This window comes from Falco rusticolus, chromosome 9, assembly GCF_015220075.1.
Source record: "Falco rusticolus isolate bFalRus1 chromosome 9, bFalRus1.pri, whole genome shotgun sequence".
In the NCBI taxonomy this organism is placed as follows: Eukaryota; Metazoa; Chordata; class Aves; order Falconiformes; family Falconidae; genus Falco; species Falco rusticolus.
Genome location: NC_051195.1, coordinates 20,009,901 through 20,026,659, shown reverse-complemented (window position 1 = coordinate 20,026,659; position 16,759 = coordinate 20,009,901). Strand labels below are relative to the sequence as shown.

Below are 16,759 nucleotides of genomic sequence, written 5' to 3'. Positions count from 1 at the left end.
GAGAGAAGCAGATGTGTTGCACTGAGCCATCAGCTTTACAGAATCAACCTAGCAGTAGCTATGATTTCAGCTCTTTCCTCCAGCTAACGCAGGTGATCCCAGCAGAGGCACCAATTCCTGTGTGTTCGCCTTGTTCTCTTTAAAATCAAAGTGAAAGTGTTTTTTTGCACTAAGAACTGGGCAAAGAGGGTTTATTAGCTGGTAGCGGACTTTGGGGAGGCAGAGAGTGGGGGGTGAGGTACAGCACACACAGTTCTCCCATCTGAAGCTCATTCTGGTGGTTGCTTTTCTCTTTACAGCTGAAGAGCGAAACAATGTAATGACCGGTAAATCATCTTTCAAGGAGCGGGAGTCATTTAATGGCCGAAATATCCTCAAGGTCAGTACGCAACAATTAGGGAAATCAAGCCAGCTGTGGATATTATATAGCCAAAAGAGGGTGAAACACCTCTTCAAGACTGCTTTTGTCTTAGGCTTATGGGATCTCCCAGTGGGGGGAAAATCTGTTTAGAAAATAAACAATCCAGATCACTCGTAATTGGGAGCTTTACAGTATTTAGCAGAAGCGTTCTTAAAGCTGGTAAGGCTCACATCAGGAGAATGTAGCACGCATGCTAAGTGGGTGTTCATGTTGTCGTTTACTTCGCTCCTGTTTTACCCTGGAGACTCAGGCTCGTGTTGATTCTCAGCCCACCAAAAAGGAGTACTTTGTTGCTCTTGGTTCTACTCACTCATATATATTTATGAAACTAAAACTGACTGCCATTTCATGTACTCTTTGCTTCTTTTTTTTAATCTCTGCTATTGATTTGAATGATTTTGCTCCAGAAAAATAGCTGATAGTGGTAGGGAGTCCCATCAGCCAGCATCTGAGGGCTTTGGCATTTGATCAGAGGGTAGAAAGCAAGATCCCCCAGACTGTGGAGGTGGGTAAGGCTCGAAGGGGAGCATCCTGCAGCCTCCCAGGCTTTGCCAGGCAGGGTTAAGACTGCAGGCAGCCTCTGCCGTTCATCCAGATGGCAGTGTCAGACTAATGCTGTGGTGCTTGGCCCCTGTGAGTGTCCAGAGAGAAAAGACAAGCATGGAAGAGCAGAAATGGAAAACAGCACTGGGTTGTAAGCAAATTCGCAATCCTCATTGTGTGAGGGGATTTGCTGCAGGCAGCTATGATAAGAGGGAGACAGGACAATGCACGAATACACTTGGGAACTGAAAAAAGATGTTCTAGCAACAAAGAGACATGAAAGAGGATGCAGGCTGGATGGGAGTTGGGAAGTCCAGAAGGACTTCAGGGTGCCAGAGGAGGGAAAGGGTACACTTTTTTTGTGTTTATAGTTTTGCTGTATAATGTAATGTGTTAGGCACTAGATGCATGGGGATGTGAAGGCAGGCAGTGGAACTGATTGATCTCCTCTGCGCAGAGGACAAACAAAGGGACAAAATTAGGTTAAGCTCTCATTGTCCTCAAACAGTCTGTGCAAGCGCGGTGTCATGACTCAGCGTCGCCACATGTTGAGTGTTCGGTGTGAGACTGCAGTATTGCAAACTGAAGCAGGAAAGCCACAGACGTGGTCCCTTTCTTAATGTGATCTGCGAGTTTTGGTTAGCTCCTGGTGTCAAGAGAGCTGGCCCCAGAAAGGTGTTTGTCAGGAGCCCTGAGTGCCTGCAGGGACTCAGCTTTCAAGGCATATACCCACATTTTGCTTTGCCCTTTGGTCCTTCTGTTTAAACTTGTCATCAGACTTTAGAGACACGTAGAATCAAACTGTCGGTCTTCCTTAATGCTCCTGATCCAAAAACATTTGTGACCGTGAAGGCATTAACGATGCTCCCTCTACTGGTCACAGCATTTGTGGGCTGCACTGCGGGGTCTGAGGATCTGTGCATCTTGTGGTCTGTGGCGCTTAGAAATGCAACTGCCCTTACCTCAGACGGCTATTGCTTATTCTTGATGCTCTCTGAAATCTGAGCCAATGAAATTTTAAAGCTCCTAATTGATTTTGTACTGATGTAGCCAAAAGAGCTGCTGGCTGTTAGGACTGTTGATAATTACTTCAAAGCATGTCTTGCCGCAAGAAATGTCATCCTTCTCCCCCACCTCCACTACATTTCCTAACCTGCTTGCTTCGTATTTCCCTTTGGTCTCCCACGTGCCTGCAGCAGAACGCCCGTTGGCATTAATTAATTACATGAGTCATAAATAGCTCCAGGCTTCTTACCAGAGGAGCCCAGCCTCAGCCAGCCACTGATGCATTCTAGCATGACCTTGCAAGGATGCGCCAGTTCCCTCCCAGCCCCCTTTTATATACATTATTTATCTTCTGCTCAGGGAAGCTGCCCTCTCACAAAGTGGCTTCATTAACTTTTGCAATAGGATCTAAACGACGGGCTGTTAATGAATGTGGCTGCAGTTAGGCAGGCTGGCTTGCGGGTGCCATCCCCTTGTAGGTAGAGTAATGTGCTGTGCATGTGTTTCCAGGCAGTGGGACTCTGCGATAGCTGTGTTGAGTGGCCATGTTCCCACTTGGAAAGCCGACAAAGCACAGCTACTGGTAGGAAGGCATCAAGTCGGAAAATTCAGGTTTCGTCACTCTTATTCCTGTTGTGCAGCTATGACTGGCACTGTCGGGCAGAGGGCTTTGCCTAGCAGAGGGCAGGACCTGAGCTATTAGAGCGCGATGGAGGCACCTCGGTTCTGCTGTTCCAGCCTGGGGCTCCCCATGGTCAGAGCTGGTGTGTGTGTACAGATGCGCTGGCAGCACATGTTTGCTGATAGCATGCCTGCGTTACCCCAGGCTCCAGCTGGTATTTTGCTTTCAGCTGAACTAATCGGAATTTTATTTAATAATCTTTTGTTCTACCCGTCCTGCAGAGTTAAACATACACTCCTATTTGTGCTAATAAATGGTTGTGCAGGCCGATACCTTCCCACACTGCTCAGAAAATAGATCCTGTAGGATGAGTTGCGTTCGGGAGTTTAAATTACTTATGTCTTGAATATCCATGAAAAAGGCTCCCAGGCCTAGCTGGAGCTGAAAGCCCAAGGGAGTGTGTGACCCAAGAGCTGAGTGATACGTGTTTCCCACAAAAGTGCTGGGCGCTTTAGGTTTGTGCTTGTCTAGTCTAGTCCCAAGAAGCTGGGGATGCTTTATGTACTACTTCATGTGGAGAAATACGTATTTCTTCTAGGGTGGCTAGTGGCTAGCTGATCGACTCCTTTGAAATCCGAGTTATGTACCAAAACCTTGCTCCAGTTGGGAGCAAAGCAGCTCATCTTTTGGAGAGTGGAGGGAGGGGGCAGCAATTCACAGCTGAAAGACAGCGGCAGCTCCTTCCCCATGAGAGCAGGGTTGGAGCGGGCAGGCAGCCGGGCCATGGAGAGATGCTGCTTTGGCAGCCGCTCTGCCTTGCCTCCTCCTGTGTCCTGGGTGGTGGCTGTGTGCCCTGCGTCGCAGCTGGCCGAGTGGCACAGTGCTGGCACAGAGGCAGCTGGGGCAGCTGCCTGCATCTCCGGAGATGAGGCTTGGCTGCCTCCAGGCTTTTATTTATTTTGCTTGGTGAAAAAACTAAGGCTGCAGTGAATAAATAAAAACGCAAAGAAATTCAGAAGTACCACCTAGCCAAAATTTCCTATTATACTTTTCAACAGAAAGGAAGGCTTTTTCAGTAGGAAGAAAACCACCTGGACCCTCACTTTCAGTTAAAACTGAATGATTTTTGACTTGAGGTCTGAGAAATGAGGCAAAGAGCAGCCTTTGCCACATTCAAACAAGAAGGAAGCAAATTTTGAGTACAGAAAAAGATGAACCCTGCCGCTTAGCACAGATCTGTGCATTAACAGCTTACAAGATTAAACACTGAGGGAACAGCTACTGAGGTACAACAGCAGAAAGCTGCACAACTTCTGTCTTAGGGCATTAGGGGAGACTTTAAGCTGGGATGCAAAACTGGGAACTGGATCAGTTGAGGCAGTGACACATGCTGCCGTGTCCTGGTCCAGCAGTGACAGCAGAGTGGCCAGTCTGCAGGACTGTGCTGGGGAGGCTTCTAGGTTGGGCAAGGCATAATTCAATGAGGCTTCTCTTCTGAGGCCTGCATACAGGGTATTAAATATTGGGACCATATCTGCTTTCACTTGGAGCAGGGGGAAAGTGCATTTACTGACTGATGTGCCAGGGCTACTGGGGAGCCGATCATAGCAAAGAAATCTGGTAGTGTTTGCTGTTACTGTTTTTGTCTTGCTGGGTAAGAATAGTGCAGTGGCTGTGGTATGCAGTAGTTCAGTTTAAGACATTTGATGCAGTGCCGTAAAGGAGATACAACATAAAAGAAAAATCTTGTCCTGGATAAACCCCCTAACCCCTCAAAATACCCCAAACCCACCAAGCACTAACCAAATTAAAATCTGCCTCTGTATAGAGCTACCATTACAAACTCCACTTGCAGATGAGGAGTGCTTCTTGTGTTCTGCAGCTGTAGGTACCCAGGACTTCTCTGTGTAACTTTTGTTAGTAAATTTAAGGAGGCAGCGTTTTCCTGGTGTATTTTTAAGCTGAGGTGAAATCAAAGGGCCAAAGAACTGCACAAGACTGCCTGGTGTTCGGAAAGGGTAAGAACATCTTTGTTAACCTCAACGAGATGATGAAGATACATATCTGAAGTAGGACTGTCAACTGGAACAAGTACCTAACGGTAAATGGCTGCTTGGAAAGTTTAGAGTTAAAAATACCAAACAAAAATCCACTGGGGTGACAACAGACTGAATAAGAGATTGTGGTGCAGCATCACTGTATCAGAAATAAGCTAGTGCTATCCTTGCCTCGGTTTTACAGAAGAATCAAAAGCAGAAATGAAAGGCTGTATTGCTGCTTTGCAGAGGAGAGGATTTTTGCCTTCAGTTCTGATCCTGCCATTATTGAGGGATACTGAAATGATCAAGGGGGTTCAGCAGTGTGCAATTAGAGCAACAGTGGGATGGGAGGATGTGACAGTTGAGCAGATGAGACTGGAAATCAACGTTTGTATGATCTTGGGGGAAAAAAAGGAGATTAAATTGGGGTTGCCGTGAAAACGCTTTCCTACGAATTATATTCTTCAGGGGGAAAAAAAGGCATATTCACATTATTTGCGTTCGGTGAGAAAGGAATTTGAGCTGGCATTTGAAAAATCAGACTAGACAATAGAGAAAAAATATCTTTGTTGGAGTGTTTGGGCCTTGGAGCAGAGCGACGAGGCGGCGTTGGAGGTATTGAGGGAAGGCTGAGACACTGCACTGAGGAGAACGCAGTGCAGGAAGTGCAGAAGGTTTGTGCTAACTTGCCCGTGTGTGAGAGAGATCTGTTTGGTGACCTTACTGTAAAGGGGAGAAGACTTTTTCTCAGAGGTGCTCAGCACCTCTCTGACTTATTTTAGCAGGAACTGTGAGTGCTAGAAGAGCAAGGATTTGCTGAGAGGGTTATAAAGTTTCTGAATCCTCTTGCCCTTTTCAGGCAGGGCTGCAGGCAGTGCCACAGACCCCTCCAGCCCAGCAGTTCAGCCACTTTGGAGGCGCTGTGGGTGCCTCTGCTTCCCACTCAGTGGGCATCCTGCCTCGTCCTTTCCCTGACATCGCTGATCTGCCACCAGCCAGCCAAGATAACATCACCTCTTTGATCTTAAGAGGACAGTTTTTCTCAGTGGAGCTGGCAGGGGTGGAATTACAGCGGCACCTTAATAGAAGACAGGAACCCAGCACATTAAGTGCAAAAAACCAAACCAAAACCAACCCAACACATTGATTAGCAAAAGCAGGCAGCTCATCCCAAATGTACTATGACCCTTCTGCTGGATCATATCTCAGGTCTGTCCGAATTAATTTACTGGCTCCTTAGCTGGGCTCCTCCTCTCGGTGGTTTGGTCACAGCGAGTAGGTCACACTGATGGGAGCTGTCATCCTAGTATTCCCAGCCATGTCTCAAGCCTCCTGGAATCACTGCAGCAAAGCCAAAGCCCAGCTCTTAAAAATTGTTGCTGCATTTGCTATAATAGGCAGTGCCGGGAGCCACGGGGATGAGGAAAAATGCCGTGCTTAATCATTAATTTCCTTAAACAAGTTGTACTGTAAATCCCTCATGTTTGAGGTGTAGCAGGGTCTGGGAAGTTAGCAGAGCCTTTAATGTGCTGGAGGTTTTTTTATTCTTGTCTGAAAGAGGTGCAAATATTCGGTAACCTCCAAACGTCCCACTTGTATTTGTTTCTTAGTTTGCAGAATGCCTTTCACCATAGCAACTAGGGTTTGATTTCCTCAAGCGCATGAATTTTCATGGATTTGTGTCGGGGGGGGGAATGGACCCAAAACCCTGAGCTAAAGCAAAGGTTTTGCAGCGTGGCAGTGGCAGGAGCGCCGCTAGATTTGGCTTATGAAGGAGGGGGAGCCTGGAGGGAGAGGATCTTAGCCGAATAAGGGCCTGCACCTGGCCCCAAATAGTTTTATTTGCAAAAATTCAGGCCTGACAGTTTAGTTTAGACTATTGCTGAATGTCACCCTCCCCACTGCTACATCACCCTCTGGCAGCTGAGGTGGCTTTGCTCCAGTTTTATGAAGAGCTGAGGTTTTGCATGGCAGCAGTCGGGGAAGGATCAGCTGCTTCCGTGTTCACAAAGCTCAGCTGGAAACCTGGTACCCTTCCCAGCCATGGAGGTCAGAAGGGTGTTGTGGGCAGTATGAGGCATGCCTCTGTTAGGTCTGCGGATAAAACCCACCAGGGGAGAGGCAGGAAAATTGCACATGTTAGTAGGAGGGAACAGAGCTCCAGATGATCTTGAGAAATCTGGCAGAAACAAATGGCTGCTGTGAACAAGGGCAGGTCCAGGAGTGAGTGATGGCATTGGTGCAGGATGGAGGACTGCCTTGATACCAGCCCCCCGGACCAGGGTTTGGGTTGTGGGGGACTGCCTTAGAGCACAGGCCAGATGAATCGCTCTGTGGAAGTAAAAGAAAGAGGCAAATATCTGTAAAGTATACCTCTGACTATGCCTAGCACTCAGCCCCTAGCTATAGTAGTTGTCCAGTTTTGGTCACCATGGATGGGTGCAAAGAGCCTAGAAGGCAACAGTAAGATAATTGGAGGGCTAGAAAATGTCTATGAGCTGAGGCTGGAAGTTTAGAGTTGTTTTGAGGCTAATAAAGGGAGGAAAGAGGGCAACACATAGGAAAAACTCTTTAAACCTGCGAAAGCTTTTGCCAGTAGTGGATACCCTGTCTTCCGTGCTCTGATGGTAGGGTGGTAAATAATAGGCTGAAATTGCAGCAAGAGATTAGGTGTTAGGAAAATCTTTGTAATGGGAAGGATAATGAAGCACTGCTCTAGAGGAGCTGGAGAAATGGGTGTTCCAGTTGTTTTGAGGGAGCAGAGGCATCAGTCCAGGATTTGCCACCAGTGAGATCCCTCCTGCCTTAGGAGGAGAGGACAGTGGAGCCAGTGACCTTGTCTGGTTCTTTCTTCAGCTTGTTGCTCTACGATTACTATGTGAAATGTATGCAAAACACCCATAGGATGGCATTTTTGAATGCACCTAAAGCTTCTTGGCATTTATATTGCATTTACTTTGGCTCAGTAAAATAAAAATATAAAAAAGAAACCTCCCATCATACACAGGTAGGATCTTTCTCACTGAACTCCATACACGCTTCTTGCTCTTACATTGGTGGCACTCTTCCAGATAGAGGTGCTTATATTGTTACAGCTTTTCAAGGGATGACACCAGTGATTTAATTGGAAGGACTATTCCTGTGTTCTAGAGGAGATACCCCTGACTTGCATCCCGCGTCTGTAATTTCATTAGCAAGCTGAATGTGAACAATAAAGGAGTTAGTGCTTTGCTTATGATACGGATCAGCTGCGCTTCCAAAAGGTAGGCCACTGGGACGTTTTTGACCAGATTTCCTCCCTCCTGAAGTCTGCATGCGTTATTCTTCCTAAGGGAGATGAGGTGAAAGGGCCTCTGCTGCCACCTTTTAAAACCTGCCAGAGGTTGAAAGAAAGCGAGAGGGGAAGGGCTGTTCCCTGTGTTATCTGGATGGAAGGACTTGATGCTATATTGATGATGGAGAGACACTCCAGAGCCAGCTGCACACTTGCAGAACAAAACAAAACGTCTGCATACACTCGCCAAGCTTTATGGCTGGTGCTTGGAGGCATTGGCACAGGCAGCATGCTCATGGTGATGGCCCAGATGACAACTGCCTTCTCTCTCTGCCCTTCCTAGTCCTCTTTTCCACCCTCGCCTTCTGACTCTGCGCAACATCTTAATCCTTTAACACCTGTGCAGTAATGGAAAGTGTTGGATGCCCCGCCAGCAGTCCCTTAAAAAGGCATGAAACGGAAGCAGTTGCTAATTTGGAGGGTAGGTGGGGAACGCCAGGAAGAGCCACCTCTCTGGATGAGTGCCTGTCTACCTGCTTTTCCTACACTTCTCGTGCATTATTGCTGGCAAGCTTCCAAGCACAATTAAACCTCTGACAAATATTGGCAGAGTAGTGTCCAGAGTGAATAATACAGGAATCAGATATTTCTTTTTTTGGCACCAAACTGTTTCAGAAAACATATTTTGAAAGTTGAATATTTAAGAAAAAAAAATCTATTAATTGAACCAACTCCCCAGATCTTGACATGTTGCCCACCTGTGTCTCATCATCTGGAAGCCACCAGGGAATTTGGTTTGGGGTTCATCTGTCATAGTTTCAGGGAGTTTAGGTCATAAATGGAAAGGGTTTGGGTGCATTTCTCAGGACAAGGACAAAGGAGCTCTGCCAGCAGGTACTGCAGTGTGGGAACGGGAACAGCTTCTGCCGTTTCATTCTGTGTAGAGAACAGCCTTCTGTAGACCATTGAGGTGGTCACCAGGGAGGTGTTGGTAGCATAAATCTGCTAAAGCCAAAACGGGGCGCAGGCAGGCTGGCCCTCGAGGTCCTTTTGCCAGCAGCTTTCCATGGCTGAACTGCGTTCAGGAGTCAGCTTGCCAAGGAGCAACAGAGATGCTGCTCAGACCTGAGAGGCCCTGACAGGTCTGTGTGGGAGGCTGCAGGAGTGAGGCACATTAAGCAGGTGGACGGGATCCCAAAAGCAGGATTGGAGACTGTGGTTCCTGCAGCGAAGGAGGTTAATCAGAAGAGCTATGATGGGTAGAGTTTACTGGAGTTCAGTGGGCCCTTCTTACAGTCCATCAGTGTTTCTGAGTGTTGCTTTCACATTTCTAAATCTTTTCTTCTTTAAATTTTTAATCCATTCTTCAGTATCTTTTCCTCTGTCAATCCTTTTTACTTAATGCTGGTACCAGCTCTGTAACACAGCAGTTTGCCCAAGAGTTGGCGCCTTCCCTGCTGTAGGTTGCACAGGTACCGCAGTTGTGCTTTAGCTGGATGATTTGGAAGAGCAATTGTTCTCTGCTCTTCTGCAGTGTTTTCTGTCCCAACCTGTGGATGTCTTGTACAAGTGTTAATTCAAATGTACCATCGCTTATGAGATGGAAAATTAGACTGTTGTTTATTTGGGCCCATGGTCTAATCCTGTCTGGGTCCCTTCCCTCCCTTGCAGTGTAAGACAATGCAGGAAGGGTTTGGGGTGTTGCGGTCATGCTCTGCTGCGAGTACCACCGCGAATATCCAGGGGAGGGTGCAGAGAGTCTGAAAACAAACAGGTTCCATTGCTCCGTGTTGAGGCACCTCTTCAGAAACGCTACTTAATTTTTCTCCATGCTTGTCAGCGGGTGCCTGAGATTTTGTTTGCTGCTTCTCTTCCCTGAAGGGGATAACAGCACTGTGGCATGCTGATTTCTCACAGAAAACAAACTCCCATCCCTCTCAGCTTTCCGAGTTCATTCTTTCATTCACCGCTGCTCCCGATCAGGACACGCCAGGGGTAGCATCTGCCGCTGGGTGAGCTGGTGACTGTTGTCACTGCGTGCAGGGAAGATGAAGCTGTACAGCCTGCGGCTCCTCTGAAGCTTGACTTTAATCTCCTGGTTTGAGCTCTCTCCACATGACTGTCTGCTGCTGGACCCTGATCCCTGGCGCAATCTTGCATGGCCACAGCACATCCTCCTGCGCATGTTCTCCCATGGAGGCAGAGACAAGTGGTACTCAACCTCTTTGCGTGCCTTCCTGGAAGGGATCTTTTGGTGGATAAACACCTTCAACCTGGATGAAACGGAGGAGGAGGGATTGCTGCTGTGCCCTCCTCAGCGTACCATGCAGTAGGAATGACCGTGAGCTCATCTGCAGCCACAGGTTCCCGGAGCTGCAAGCTGCTTCCTTCTCACATCTCAGAAGTTGCGAATTTCTGTGCTCGTTCCAGATACTGAAAACGGGACACCCCCTCAGCTCCCTGCTGAGGGCAGCTGGGTTTCTTAGGCTGATTGGTCACAGGCTAATGACATTACATGCCTCTGCTCGCCCGCAGCGCTGATTCACCGGGGACAGTTTTGTACTGTTAATCTATAATACCCCTACCCTAAGGCACTGCTTTCTGTGGCTTGAGTTCACAACAAAGCAAGCTCCCCGCAGACTAGGGGGGGGGGGTGTGTGCGCGCGTATGCATTTTATCCTGTGATAATGCTGCTCTTTGGTGGTAGTTTTTAATTGCAAGGCATTGCAGTGAATCGTTGTTCCCTTGGCATTTCTGAGTACTGAGGCTCTCGGCAGAGCTGCTTGGACTTTTATTAATTCAGGATGGGTCCTTTTTGGCTGACTACTGTAGACGATGTAAGGCTTTAAAAACTGATCAATAATCCTGATGGTAGCAGGAAAATCCAGGCCAGGCAGCATGAGCGCAAGCCAGAGATTACGTGAAAGAAGTTTTAAATACCTCTTGCTCCCTTCCCTTGTCTGGACTTATTTTGTCCTCCTGCTGCCCAGTGCCTCTCCAGGCGAATCCATTAATATTTCTCATGCTTGTTGAGCCCGTGACAGGTGATTTAAAAGCACCAGTTTGTGTTGGCATCTCTGCTCTTCATAACCGGAGCTGAAATGCGTTGCTGCTGTCCTTACATGGATTAGTGCCATGATTTATTACTGTTGTTTCCAGGTTTGAACACAAAGGTGCTGTCTCATTCTAGGAGGGTTGTCTGCGGGAAGCGAGCCCCCAAGGTTGGTTGCTTGACAAATACTCACACTCAGGAACACAGCATCATTTAGACATACGTTTTAACTGCTTCATTGAGGAATTGCCCTCCTTTGCATTTGTTTCTACAGTGCTTCAGTAAAACCTCCTTTACAGGCTTAAGGCAAAAGGGGGGGAAAATTGCAGAAAAGAGGCATCCTGATTTCGATCTGTTGCTCTGCCTTTGATAAGGAAGTTGTGTTTTGGAGGCTGAAGTTTGTACTGACATGTTTGGCTTTGGTTTGCAAAGAGCGAGCAGTTTGATGTGTGAATCTTTCTCTCCCAAAACAAGTCTTCAGTTTCTGTTTTCCTTCAGAAAATGATTGTCGCACCCCAAGGGAGCCCTGCTGTGTAATTTGTGGGTAATAGAGGGGAACGGACCTCGGAGGAAGAAGGGTTTCCAACAGCTGGACAGAATTGTCTTAAATGAGAGAAATTGGGGTGTTAGAAATGACAGGCATGCTGCCGGCTTTCCTGGCTCAGAATAAATGACTTTGGGGGAGAAATGGAGAAAAGCTTGTTTTCTGGGAGCTACCGCAGAGCTGCCTGCTTTTCATCGTTACTGCGCATTTGTGTCCTTGGACCCAGACCCCCAGAAGGGAGAGGGAGATGGAGGAGCACTTGCATATGTGAGCCTATGGTAGTTTGCAAGCTGACATGTCAAATGTGGGTTATCCATGGACCAGTATACTCCTCTCTCTCGGGGGCTCATGACTTTTGGGGCAGGCGGTGCAGCTACAGTCCCTTCCATCCCCTGCAGGTCCTAGGATGCTGCTCCTGGAAGGATGCTGTGCTGCTCTTTAGACACCCACTTCTTCCCCATGGAAGATGCCGTGTCCTTCTAGGCATCCTCGCTGAGTGGTTTCTGAGCCTTTGGCTGTGGTTTGAAAGGCAGGACACATCTCTGGCACATTTGCTTAGAGGTGCTGGGTCTGGGGTTAAAAGTTAACAATGCTCTTTCCTTATTTCATTCTAATTTAATTTGGGAAGGCAGCAGGGAGACAGAGGGCACTTAGTCTCGTAAGTGCTGTTCCCTTGATGGGAGTTAGTAGCTTGCATGACGTGTGTGGTGTTGACTTCGTAAGCTGACCTTTACCTCCATTGGGTTCATTTTCATTTATAATAATAAAAAAAAAAATCCCAACCTCTTATTTATTCTTCAGGCAGTAAGGACATAAATCCTTCAGCATGTTTGGATTTATAGAATTACTGTGCTTTTGCTGAGCCTCACGTCCCACTCCACTCAAATGACATGGCTTTTGATAACACTGTGAGTGATTGCATTTTTTCTTCCCCACCTCCTTCCTAGTTCCTGATCCATGCCTCCTCATGCTCCCTGCAGCCTTTTTGAGGAAAGGTAGGCCCTTGGCACCCATGGGAAGGGACAGGAGGGAGACTAGGCAAGTCTTAGGGTTATCAGCATTTGTGCATGAAGCGTAACAGTCTCCAGGTATCTTCTTTCCTGGCCTGTAATAAAAAATGCTAAAATGCTTTTATAAGAGGCATTTCACCAGCAGAGCGTTTTCGTGGTGGCTGTGGAGAGGGGGGAGATATAAATATCTTTCTTGGCTATGCTTGGCTTCTTCCCAAGATAAATAGAAGTGAAAGTCAAAAGCAGACTTGGCCTTCTGAAATCTCTTCCCAAGCCCCTGGGGACCCGAGCTTGTGATGCTTTTGTGATGGGAAGCCAGTTCCCGGTGTTTCAGGGGTCTCAGAGGATGATGTTTGAGGGGCCTCCCTCCCCACTGCCCGAGGCAGATCTTGGCCTTACAGCGGCTCAGCTGCTATCCCCACACCTGGTGTCCAGTGGCTTCTGTTGCGGGAAGCCTCAGGGAGCAAAGAAGCATCAGTGTGAAGCTGGCTTGAAACAAGAGCAGAAAAAAGTGTCTGTGGTTGTCCCCTAAATCCTGTAGCATGTTTACTTTCAGAAACTACAGCTGCATATACCAAAAATCAATAGTTATAGCAGTGTTCTCCCTGGGAAACACACACACGCTTGGACACACGAGAGGTGGTAGGTCTTAAAAAAGCCAAGGGAATACAAAGTGCTTTGGTCCAAGGATTTTGTTTTGCTCATAGTAGTGTACAAATGGAAGGCCCTTGATCTGGGCAGCATCTTCTGGGACTTTGTCTTTCTGATCTGATGTGTCTGAGGCTGTGCTAGGCAAGAAGGGCTGGGGGGAGCATTTGTCTCCTTAACTAATTTTTGCTTTGACATACATGTGTTTTGTAAGAAAAACAGGTTGTGGTGTGCAGAGATAATATAAACAAGTATTTGAAAGACTCTTTCCTTTGGCCATTTTTGGTAAAAAGTTTGACATCCAGGGCTGCTGATGAGATCAGCGCATCCCAGCATTTTGTTGGTTTTCTTCATGTTTGCGAAGACTTGATTGTACAGAAATAAATGCATCTTATCCCCCTTCTCTTTTAATAAAATCCTTTTCAAATCCTGGTACCTCCTTGCTTACCAGTGCACCTACCACTCCCTCCATTCGGAATGGAGAGAAATTATTTCCATTTTTGCTGGGTGGAGAGTGCTCTGTGAAGGAAGGGAGTGTCCATATGAATGACCATTTTGACAGAGACGGGTGTTACGGTTTGGAGTGAGTGGGCCTGCTGGTGGCAAGCACTGCAGCAAGCCCTGGAGAGCTGGGAGTCATCCTTCCTTCTCAGATCAGCCAAAACAAGAAGAGAAAGGAGACCAGCCCCTTTTTACTACCATCTCTTATTAATGAGACATTTTATCCCAAGTCCTCTAACATGAACTACACAGGCTTTTGGGAACATAATTAATCTTTAATTATATAAATCTTTAATTGTATAAAATGGCGTTTGTATGACTGTAGTCATTTCTCTGTTCTCTTCTCCTCTCCCTGTTTGAGATGCTCCCTTAGCACAACTTCTTTTCAACAAGGTCCCCACTTCAGGGCACCGGCTGCATGGAGCCACTCACACAGTGTTCCTTAAAGCCAGGCTTCTGCACCAGGGGCTCTTGCTGGGATGGGGACCTGCATGACCTCTGTGGTGGGGTGCCTGGCTCCTGCCCGGTATGCGCTCAGAAGAACTGGCAGCAAGCTGCAGCTTAATAAGAGTCTGAGTGATTAGCAGCAAATTACTTTGGGCTCTGTGCAAAGTAAGTCATTGTGCCGGGGTCTTAAGAGATGAGTGTCACCCCAAAGGCAGGATGAGCTGCAGGAAGGTGCAGGCGAGCCTCTCCTTGGTGGGCACGCTGTGACTAGATGATCCAGTGCAGAAACTCAGCTCTTCACGGCATTTGTGCTAATCCAAATGCCTTTTGCCGAAGCAGCTTGTGGGTTGGCTGCCCTTGCTGCCACACAGGCAGGTCCAGGGAGGAGGAGGTAGTCGCTGGCAGGTGGGCCGCTGGCAGCAGGCACTCTGCAGCATGTCTGACTGCAGCTGCAGCCATTTCAAACTGAAGCAGGGGCTTAGCAATCACTGGGAGCTGGCTCGGCACGCATAAATACCCCTTCTCTTCGGAGATGCCATTCTGACTGTTGTGTGTCAGTAAGGAATTGCTGGCCTCGGCCAAATCCTGAGTGGAGAGCTGTCTGGGTGAGCTGGCAGTCTGGAGAAGGGGCTGGATTCACCGTGGTGCCTGGCATCTGGTCAGTGGCCTATGTACCTTGGTTGTGCTCCCTGGCCGAAGCACTGCTCGCTCTGCTTTGAAGACTGGCAGGGAATGGCCTTCCCTAAAACACTTTACCTGTGTGGAGGAGTGACAGCAAAACCAGGAATTGTCCTGAAAGAAACCTAGCTGGTCCCCTTGTGAAAAAGGGGTATTTGCAAAGTAGAATACCCTTGGGAGCACCAACAAAAGAGCAGTCGCAGTGGTGCCTAAATCAGTGCCAAGCAGAGCCAAGTGCCTTTTTGGAGGTGAAGTGCAGCCTTTCAGATGCCAACTAGGTGTTTGGGGTTTTCATAATTTGCTGTTTGGGGGAATTGGTGCATCTTTGGCTCTAGGAGAATGTGTTGTAATTAATGCTTCGGCTTTCATTGCCTGTTATCATTGATGCCTTCTGTAATGGCAGGAAGGGGTGTGCGACATGTCATGAGCCAGTGCCTGCAGGGGCAGGTAGAAAGTTCAATAGGAGGCAGATGGAATGGACATTCTGAAGATCTTGGCGGTGGGGAGGTGTCACTGCTAAGGCCTTTGGTGACTCACAGCAATCCATTTGAGCAGAGTTTTGAAATTAGCATTTCCACTGAAAAGCTTTTCCTAAGGCATGACTGATGTTTCCAGGTAGAGCAATTTCCTGTGTCTTAATGGAACAGGAGGAGCACTTTACGCTTGGACGTGATGCCTTTCCAGCAATATTGCTGAATTTCCCTCTAAGAAATTCTGATGTCATTTTTTTGGTCTGCTTCATAGCTTGGATTAATCAGCAGAGACACGCCCTCCAGGTCCCAGAGTTGGCTTGCTTTCATTAATTTGCACTCAAGTCTTTGCTGAACAAAGAAGGATTTGTTGAACAAAGCGGGGTCAGTGCTGGGATGAAGAGCCTTGCGCCTCTAGCCTGCTAGTTTGAATTAGGACTGAGCCATAACTATGAAGTCGTACATCCTCTGGCCTGGGTTGGTAAAAAATGTCCTGGGCCTCAGTCCTTGCTCCTGCGGAGCCTGCGACTTTAGGAGCCACCCAGGGGTGGTGGCCTTCAGGGCAGTGAATAGCCTCCCCAAGCTCCCTAAACGAGACATAGTCAGAAAGGAGGGTACAGGAGGTTTGAGCAACTGCTGCTGTAGATAAGAAGAGGTGTTCATTTCATACCCTGTTTGCTTTGAAGGTTAAGTGCAGTCTCCAGGGGGAAAAATAATTTAAAGAATAGTTTCATTAAAGCTAAAGCAAGTCCACGAGTGGAGGCTGTTTGCAGGGCCAGCTCTTGCAAGAGATTTGTGGATCAGCTGCAGGCTGCATTTCTCTAGGTGTCCCTCAAATGTTTTTTCTCCTCTCTTTCAGCTCTTTGAGAACTTCTACTTTGGAGAGGTGCAGCTAGACTCAGTGCGTCTTTCCCAGAGGTTCTCTTCAGACGCCTCTGGCTACTACGCGACATCCGGGCAGCTGACCTTCTCCTGAAGCAGCAACAGGGCTGCTGCAGCAGGTCCAGTCTGTGCGCAGAGGCATGCAGTTCATCAGTGAAACATTTTAATGGGACATGAATTTTGGATGGGAACCTGGGAACTCCAAGCAGGGATGCCTTGTGACTCCTCAAAAGCACATTGCAGCCAGGAACCATGGCATTTCCCTGCAGCTTTTCCTACACGTATTGCCTGCCCTCCCTTCAGGGGGAACCGGGGTCCTTCCGCCTCGTTTCTCCACTGGTAACCAAAATGTCGCAGAGTTGCCCATTTGATGTCTGTTGCCTGTTTGTTTTCCAAGAAAACAACTAGAAAAACTGGTGCAGGTGGCATTTGGGGTATTGCTGATGTTTAAGCATGGCTTTATTTCAAAAGAAGGAACTTTGTTCTTAAAAGCGGTATTTAAAATCCAAGAGAGCTCCCCGGAGCATGATTTAATGATATTGAGGTCAGGCGTTGCTTGGATCTCCAACAACGTGCCTGTGTGATGTAGATCTGCAAATAAATGAATTCCCTTCAAAAGAAAA

The 16,759-nt window shown here is 47.7% G+C and overlaps 1 protein-coding gene across 2 annotated transcripts in view; it reads left to right on the top strand.

The window, feature by feature from the left end:
• Positions 1-16,759, top strand: part of ASCC1 (activating signal cointegrator 1 complex subunit 1) — a 38,087-nt gene extending 21,328 nt beyond the window's left edge. For both annotated transcript variants that reach the window (XM_037399757.1, XM_037399756.1), the window contains exons 9-10: positions 300-379; positions 16,114-16,759. In XM_037399757.1, coding sequence (XP_037255654.1) covers positions 300-379; positions 16,114-16,230 — 197 coding nt within the window. In that variant the 3' untranslated portion in view covers positions 16,231-16,759. The remainder of the gene's footprint in view (positions 1-299; positions 380-16,113) is intronic.